At 35.3% G+C, this 9,375-nt stretch overlaps 1 protein-coding gene across 1 annotated transcript; it reads right to left on the bottom strand.

The window, feature by feature from the left end:
• Positions 1 to 13: 13 nt before the first annotated feature.
• LOC306847214 (C-type lectin domain family 4 member F-like) lies at positions 14 to 9,172 on the bottom strand. The gene is made up of 6 exons (XM_079381040.1): positions 8,857 to 9,172; positions 7,187 to 7,312; positions 6,149 to 6,319; positions 5,882 to 6,063; positions 5,499 to 5,614; positions 14 to 1,674 (listed from the first exon to the last, which is right to left on the bottom strand). The coding sequence occupies exons 1-6, from the start codon at positions 8,939 to 8,941 to the stop codon at positions 1,518 to 1,520; spliced, it is 837 nt and encodes a 278-aa protein (XP_079237166.1). The 5' UTR covers positions 8,942 to 9,172; the 3' UTR covers positions 14 to 1,517.
• Between the last annotated feature and the right edge of the window lie 203 nt (positions 9,173 to 9,375).

Raw genomic sequence — 9,375 nt, 5'->3', positions numbered from 1 at the left:
AAAACTAATGTTTGAAATCATTTAATTTTATTACCGTCATTATAAACACTTCTTTGTAGTGCAAACAGTTTTACCTTTACTTTACTGTCCTTGTAGATAGTCAAGTCTCGCACAGGAAAGAAGGCTTGTTCGACTGCAGAAAACACATCTGCCAATTTCTGGCATTCATTTTATAATCTCTGTCTAAATACTATTATTCATACTGTGAAGACCTGACAGACATTTAAAGCTCTAGCCCTGTTTATTCTGGTGCAAAAGGGATGAGCGTAATTCATTTTATAGGAGAATAAAATTAAGTCACGGCTATGATGGCGTTAAAGTGACTTTAATAAAGAAGTCATTTCTGCTCCACAAGCCTGATCAGAGTTGATAATGGTGTTTTGCCTTGAGCTCAAAACACAATGCATGTAGCCTAGGCCTACGTGCTGTTTTCCTTCAGTCTACATGACCTGTTTATGGACTGTGATTAAGATTAAGCTAATGTACGTAAAATATAGTTCTTTGATTAGGCACGTAGCCTCACTATGAGTAACTGTGGCAATCAGTCACGGCACTGTCATAAAAAACACGGCTGGGACGTGAAAGGACACGATCCAGAATGCATCCATGTGTGCACCTTACACAAACGCTTAAATCCAGCCTAGATCTTCACAGGGCAAGGGCCTGTTTTGTATGCCAAACAGAGATAAAGAAGATAAAAAGATTGTCTGTATAGCTTTCCAAAAACTTTGACTAGAGTTTGGCTGGTCACATTTCTGAACTAGTGTGGTTGAAATGGTCTAAATTAATTCATCTTGTTTGGATATGCTCTTAAAATGAACCTTAACTAAAGTGATGCACATTGTCTAGAAAAACAACAAAGGCACGGCATTTAGGGATTATTGTGATTTTTTTTAACATTCGGGTGATAGAGATAAGTTTGTCAATATTAATGCAGGAAAACTTACAAATTAAATGGGACGAGAGCAAGAAAACATTAATGGACTGATTCGTTAACGCATCATATCGTTACGGTCAAAACCTTGACTCAATGCTGTGCCCTACTGAGTGCAAGTGGAACTGCCAGCCAAAGTTATAAGAAAAACAAAAAAACAGGTCATTTTATAAAATGACTTCTATTTTTATTGTTAGGTAAAGCAAAAAAAGCAAACACAATATATTATAAAAACAATTACAATTATTTAGTTGTTTAGTAAAAGAGACAAAAGTTAGTTTTTACAAAGTTAGTTTTTTTTAAATGATAAATCAGCCTCAATTGATATTTCTATAAAATTCAAGCAGTTAAATGACATCACTAAATCGTCCCGTGTTAAATAGATTAATGCACATATGGTGTCAGATTAAAATAAACAGTTGTTTGCTTTTTTGACCAATGACTGCAGTTAGTCATTTTAACATTTTAAACACTGACTGAAAACCCTGAGACCAGACTCTCTCAATGAAATGGAAACTGCATTACAGCTTGTATTACCAATGATCAATGAATGTCAGTTGATGACAGGAGGTAGGAGTGAAGATCAGGAGGACACCAGTTTCTCACAGATCCAGGGCAAGGACATGTGGCAGGGTGCGTCATACCAGCTCTTTGTAGCCACACGGCTTAACACAGTTGTTTTAATCATGTAGCCACAATCTTCATTAATATGGTTGTTGGGCTCACCATCTTCCCAGAAGCTATGGAGGAAAAACAAGGGTGTTTCTATGGGGGTTAAACAGTCCCAGTCAGATAGCCTGGTTTCCTTAAGATACATAGGCTTTTAACCAATGGAAGTAGCATCATTTTTAAAATGACAGTAAAGCAAAATAAAGTGAAGCTAAAATATGTAAGGTTAATGAAATTTCTCTTATTTTATGTTATTGTTTAAAAGGGACATTGCATTTGGGAATTTGTTATTCCCTGTATAAGTCCACTTATAATGCTAGTTGGGTCATTTCTGGGATTTCAACTTGGAATATACAAGTTTTTCAACTACATGTGATTCAAAGTCTAAATAGCCCACATCATTAGGCACATATCAAACCTCCAAAAAAATTTTATTTTCCCACCTCAGGCATCGAAGACCTTTTATTATTTTCAGTTTTATTCAGTATGTCAGTTTTTTATTCAGCTTTAGACCCCGTAACGGACAAAATGGGATTGGTTTAAAAAGATGTTTAACAAAACATTGGTTTAACAAAATGTAACATTTATCATAATTGTCACATTTTTATAGTACTGAAGCTAAAAATACACAAATTGTGTGTCTACGGTCTCTTTATTTTTGCTAAAATATTTTTAATTTAAATTTTTAACTAAAACTACAATTTTATTATTTTAGCCCTTATGTCAGATAGTAATCAGCATGAAATACTTTTGTTCCCTATATTTTTCTAAAAACATTAATGTGACAAGTTGTGATGGGGTTGAAGACTATAACACATTTGAAGGGATACATTGCCTTAAATTTAAATTTTGGGTTTTGTTTCTCTCTCATATTGTCCCCCTGTTTCTGGGTCAACAAATCTGCATGGCCATCATTGTCTTTCTGCTGCAAATGTGGGTGCAATTTCTGATGTATGATGCTTGTCAACGTTTAAGTGGACACATTACACCAAAAATTCTATTTAAAACAAAAATATGAGTTATATATATATATATATATATATATATATATATATATATATATATATATATATATATATATTGAAACCGTGACTATTTTATATTTTTTCATTAAAATTATTAATAACTCAACCCTATCACAAGTTTACAACCCCGTAAAAATAAGAAATACATATATTTGTGACGGGGTTGTGATTTTTCACTCAAAATGGCCACTGCTGCTCATGTACAAACCCGATTCCAAAAAAGTTGGGACACTGTACAAATTGTGAATAAAAACAGAATGCAATGATGTGGAAGTTTCAAATTTCAATATTTTATTCAGAATACAACATAGATGACATATCAAATGTTTAAACTGAGAAAATGTATAATTTTAAGGGAAAAATAAGTTTATTTTAAATTTCATGGCATCAACACATCTCAAAAAAGTTGGGACAAGGCCACATCTGGGCACTGAGGAGACAAGTTGCTCAAGTTTAGGAATAGGAATGTTGTCCCATTCTTGTCTAATACAGGCTTCTAGTTGCTCAACTGTCTGGCCATTTCAGTACCTGGATCCTCCTTCTATGCAGCCATGATGTTGTAATTGATGCAGTATGTGGTCTGGCATTGTCATGTTGGAAAATGCAAGGTCTTCCCTGAAAGAGACAACGTCTGGATGGGAGCATATGTTGTTCTAGAACTTGGATATACCTTTCAGCATTGATGGTGCCTTTCCAGATGTGTAAGCTGCCCATGCCACACGCACTCATGCAACCCCATACCATCAGAGATGCAGGCTTCTGAACTGAGCGCTGATAACAACTTGGGTTTTCTTTGTCCTCTTTAGTGGCATCCCAATTTTCCAAAAAGAACTTCAAATTTTGATTCGTCTGACCACAGAACAGTTTTCCACTTTGCCACAGTCCATTTTAAATAAGCCTTGGCCCAGAGAAAACGCCTGCGCTTCTGGATCATGTTTAGATATGGCTTCTTTTTTGACCTATAGAGTTTTAGCCGGCAACGGCGAATGGCACGGTGGATTGTGTTCACCGACAATGTTTTCTGGAAGTATTCCTGAGCCCATGTTGTGATTTCCATTACAGTAGCATTCCTGTATGTGATGCCGTGCCGTCTAAAGGCCCGAAGATCACGGGCATCCAGTATGGTTTTCCGGCCTTGACCCTTACGCACAGAGATTGTTCCAGATTCTCTGAATCTTTGGATGATATTATGCACTGTAGATGATGATAACTTCAAACTCTTTGCAATTTTTCTCTGAGAAACTCCTTTCTGATATTGCTCCACTATTTTTCGCCGCAGCATTGGGGGAATTGGTGATCCTCTTGCCATCTTGACTTCTTAGAGACACTGACACTCTGAGAGGCTCTTTTTATACCAATCATGTTGCCAATTGACCTAATAAGTTGCAAATTGGTCCTCCAGCTGTTCCTTATATGTACATTTAACTTTTCCGGCCTCTTATTGCTACCTGTCCCAACTTTTTTGGAATGTGTAGCTCTCATGAAATCCAAAATGAGCCAATATTTGGCATGACATTTCAAAATGTCTCACTTTCAATATTTGATATGTTATCTATATTCTATTGTGAATAAAATATAAGTTTATGAGATTTGTAAATTATTGCATTCCTTTTTATTCATAATTTGTACAGTGTCCCAACTTTTTTGGAATCGGGTTTGTAGTTTAGGAGAGTAGACCATATATGGCAGCAATAAAATAAGCACATTGTATATACTTATGGATTAAAACAATGTTGAAAAAGTAATAATTTTCCATCTTAATTTTATGTGACAGGGTTGAGTTGTTAAGCTTGACAGAACCCTCCCTGACTATAACATGCCTCAAAAATATGAATAAAAAGTATGATACTACTAACTATTTTCTCCACCACTATCAAAGAGATCTGAATGATGTCATTTCTGGTAAATGAGGTCACATATGAGTGGAGTCTAAAGTATTATGGGCGTAGAATCGTTAGTGTGACAGGGTTTCAGACCGAGGGACATAACTTTAAACTCAATTTTTTATAAAATATTTTGCATTTTTTGGGGGAAAAATATTTTTTACAAGAAAGGAACACAAATAAATGCTTACATTGTTGCCAACAATGCACATTTTCTTAATAATTTTCTAAGTAATATCTCTGGGACATGACAAAATGCTTGGTTTAAGATAGATATAAGACATTATTTTATGCTAAAAAATATTAAAACCCAATAATTATTTTTATTCATTATAATGGGCATCCCACAGTCTTGTGAAAAGCTTCTAACAATTAATTTTGGTGAATCACTACTTTAGAAACTCTGAAATATTACCGAATCCCAGGAATGACCTAATGTTTCTTGCACTCAAAATATTTGTAATTATATTTTTATATAACCATTTTCTACCCTGATTATTTTTATAATATATTAATCGGGCTGTGATAAGACCTTTAAGACCACATAACTGCTTTTCATAAGATAAAATAATAAAATAAAATGAGCACAAAATAAAAGAAAAAAATATTTTCTGTAATAATTTCACTATAATAATTAGATAAGTAAAGGGTAAAATATACATTCCTGATTCCCAAGTAGTCACTAAAATTAATTAATTTCTAATAACCATTAAACACTGAGAATTTATAAATAATTTTGAGGATATATAAATGATAAGAATATTATTTTATGCAAGGTCCGTTTTTTCTGTTTTTCTTTTTTCTTCTTATTGTTTTTTTTAACAAAGAGGAAGAACAGACAGTAAGGATGAGATGATTCAGTGTATCACCACAAGACCTCTAGCCAAAAGGGAAATGAAAAACTATGATTCAATAGTTTTAATTCCATGTGAGATGTCATAACACTGAGTTTTAAACCTGTAAAGATATTACATTTGATATTCTTACCCTCCAACTAGTTTAGTCCCGTCCACCCAGTACCAGTCATCTTCTACTTTTTCATCACTTATGCCAAACCAGTAAGCGTTCCAGTATCCACGGGGCAGCAGGTTCCATATGAACGTCTTCATCAGGTTAAAAGGTCAAATACCATTATAATCAATCAAAAACACTTTAAGAATCCATTGTAATGACTCACATGCTTCAACTAAAATCCCTTCCTCTTTTGTATACTCTTGGCCAATAGTTGCTGTTCTATTTACACAAATATTGATGTCTAAGGTCAGTGTTACTTGAGGCCATTAGATGTGCAGCAAACATATCTGCATACACACACACACACACACACACACACTCCATGACATAAATGCAAATGAAAGAGCAGTCATTACCTGTTCCTCAGCTGTGAGGATGATGGCCAGATGTCCACCTTGTCGCCTGCAGAACGCCTGACTGTCCGACCAGCTCCTTCTGTATTCTGAGACGTAGTAACAGCTGCCATTAAAGTGTTTCCAGTCTTCAGTACAGGGACTTTTTGTTGGCAATGGAGTGGTTTGTGTTGCAGGGCTTGCCTCTAAAAAGACCCAACATTTTAATGTTATGAAATGCAACATATTGTTTGTTGATAGCACAAATGCACGTACTTGCACCTCACTAACCAAGCTCAGCAATTCTGTTTTTCAATAGCTTCCGTTCTTTCTCCAGTTCACTCTTTTCCTTCCTCACAGCCTGCAGTTCTTCAGTCAGAGACGATATGTTAGCGCAGCCCTTCTGCATGTGTGATTCAGCAGCGCTGGACAGGGAATCCTGATCAGACGAACGTGTCTTACCTAAAACACAAGAAAAGGAATAAAAGCAGAAGCATGTTAACGATAGGGTATAAAAGAAACAGGGGATTTCAAGTGATAAAAATAGAAAGATTACGATTATAACGCAAGTTTAAAACGGACGTTAAAATTAATTTTCTAAGAATTTTGCATATTCACTGAATAAAAAATTGGTGTAGAAATCATTTTCACTCCTGGTAAATTTCACAATTACTGTAATCATCAAAATAAACTACCTTTTAAAGTTAAAAGACTAAATAGTATTTTATAGTAGAAGCTTCTTTAAGTTTACTGTAATAATTTACAGTTTTTTTAAACAAGAAATGCAGGTTTTTAGGAAATGAACTGTGTAATTTTTACATTTAAAAAAAAGGGAAAAGGGAAGTGGTGTGTGGTGGGAAATTTGAGCTCTGCATTTAACCCATCCAAGTGTACACACAGTAGTGAACATACAACCGGAGCAGTGGGCAGCCAATGTTGCGGCGCCCGGGGAGCAGCTGGGGGTTTGGTGCCTTTCTCAAGGGTCTCACCTCAGTCATGGTATTGAGGGTGGAGAGAGTGGTGGTTATTCCCTCCCCCACCTACAATCCCTGCCGGACCTGAGACTCGAACCCACGACCTTCAGGTTACAAGTCCAACTCGCTATCCATTAGGCCACGACTGCCCCAAATGAACATTTCCATAATGCATCAAGTTAGATGTTTCCTTGTATAATTTTCAGAAATAGCCGATGAAAGAGAATTTGTTTAATATATAAGCATCTTTACAGAATACACTGAATCAAATTGAATCTGGAAATGTGTTTTAATGTCCAGACCTGTTAATAAACAGACTCACACCAAAGTCATGTAAGTGAGAAATGAGAAGTACCGCTGTGAACACTTGTGACCACCAGGATCATGAGTAAGATGAGGCAGAAGGCAGTCAGGCATGCCGTTGCCACCTTGAAGGGATCTTGGCAAAATTGCTTTCTGCTTTTATCTGGGTTCTGAAATACTAGAAAGAAACAAATAAAACAACTGGATTTACAATATAACAACTGTATTAAAAACTTGCAAATCTAAATGCACAATTTTACAGTACACAATAGTAAATGAATGAGTCATGTTCATATGACATTTTTTGACAAGAAATATAAACTTTTGAAGGCTTTCTGGAATACATGTGGTCCATTTCAGTGAATCATTTACAGTTTTTTGCCAGGCTAACTCAAACCCTGAGAGTATTGATCAGTAGACTACGTTATCAAATAATGGTGGATGGTTGTCAAGCTGGAGTTTCTAGCATAAAACCTCAAACATTTACACAACTGCAGCATCTAAAATTAAACATTTGTTCAAAAATGTAATGAACATGCATATTCAGCAATGTAATTATTTAACAAGCAACCATTGAAAAACACATGAATATTGGCTTATAATATTAATTAATAGTGCTATGAATAGGCACGCTTTTCATATAATGTCTGTGATTGAATTTTTTGGAAAAAAAATCATCTGTTGGTGTTTTGAATTAGAAAACTGAATCGGCAATAGCTTTTTTTCCCAAAGCATTTGCCAACACATCTAACTCATGTATACTTTTCTCAAGTGTGTGTGTGTGTATATATGTATATTGCAAAAACCAAAGAAAACACACCTACAGAGTGAAGTCTGGTTAGACTAACTTAGTGCGCGTGCGCATTTAGAGTGCGTTCAGTCTATTAATATGCATTAAGAATGATCATAATTCAAGATAAGGGGGCAGAAAATGTATATATTTATATACATTCATATAGTTAATCAATATCACACGAAGAGTGCCGTTTTTTCTTTAAAAAGATTACAAATGTGATATTGATTTTATTCAACAGTTCAATAAACAATAAGATAATATCAAGAGACTTACGTTTTAGCCACCATATTTCCTTCCTGAATGAATAAATGATTTGGTTCAATCGCAATAACTCACTTATTAACAATGACTTGATGCCACCTACTGGTGATTTTAATTTCGCATTTTCAGTATCTTTTCATTTTTAAAATAATTTCAAATATCAGTATTCAGCATTTCATGTTTAAAATATCAAAACATTATTTATACATGTCTAACTGCAAGCTAAAACATCCCATGTCCCTCTTAGCTGCATGTGTAAATACATCTAAATGCCACTTCATATGCATCTTCTGTAAAGATTAATTTTATTGATACTGATTTCATTTGTTTAGTAAATGTATTATTATAATTGACTGATTAAATGTAAGAATTTGACTAAAAAGATGATGCACACTTTTAGAAAAATAATTTTATAAAAGGTAAAAATGCCCATAAAAGGTCAAATCAATTAAACTTATTGGAAAAGATTAATTTCCATCACTGCTGTGAACTGACCACACAGCATATGAAGAATATCAAAAACTTTAGGAGCCAGCTGTCCACGGCAGTCCTAACACAATATCTGTAACAAGACGCGTGCAAGCTTACAGGCATGGTCAATAACAGGCAGGGTCGGACAAACAGCAAACAGGTATAGAGAGGGCAATACACTGTGATTGTCATACCTGAATATCGCACCTCTGGACTGCTGCAGTCATCATCAGGTCCGTCGATGAGATTGCTGTGCATTCCCTCTCTGTTTGCAGACATTGCTCAGGTTTGCACACTTTCACAAAAACATGAACCGCTCTGAGTGTCTCTGACCGCTGCAGTGCTTGCTCTTTAAATCAGAGACATGTGTGCTCGCGTGCTGAACGATGCGGATCGGTTGACATTGCAGTTCTTTTATGTCACAAGCAATTCCTCAAAATAGTTTTTCTGTAAAATCGTATGACTCAGCCTGACTGTGTTCATTGCACAGTTGCATTTGTTTTAATGACTGATTAGCCACTTATTGCTTCATATTTGTTGAGTGTTTTTTTTTTAAGATTCTGAAAGTTCTGTTGAAATGTGGGGTAAGATGGGGGAATGAGGCCCCTTAAAGAGATAGTTCACCCAAAAATGAAAATTGTCAACATTTCTGCGTTCCTCGTGTCATACCTGCCCTGCATTTCTGCTGTGAAACGCATGTTGGTATCCAAACG

The sequence above is a fragment of the Barbus barbus genome (assembly GCF_936440315.1).
Source record: "Barbus barbus genome assembly, chromosome: 27".
Taxonomy (NCBI): Eukaryota; Metazoa; Chordata; class Actinopteri; order Cypriniformes; family Cyprinidae; genus Barbus; species Barbus barbus.
This window is presented reverse-complemented; position numbering and strand designations above follow the sequence as displayed.

Bases quoted from the DNA above. Each gene is read 5' to 3' on its own strand.
- LOC306847214 (XM_079381040.1), bottom strand. From the start codon at position 8,941: ATGTCTGCAAACAGAGAGGGAATGCACAGCAATCTCATCGACGGACCT. The intron at 5,615-5,881 runs GTAATGACTGCT...AACCTGATGAAG, and splicing joins TCCTCACAGCTGAGGAACAG to ACGTTCATATGGAACCTGCT. The intron at 1,675-5,498 runs GTAAGAATATCA...TTTCCTCCATAG, and splicing joins GGGACTAAACTAGTTGGAGG to CTTCTGGGAAGATGGTGAGC.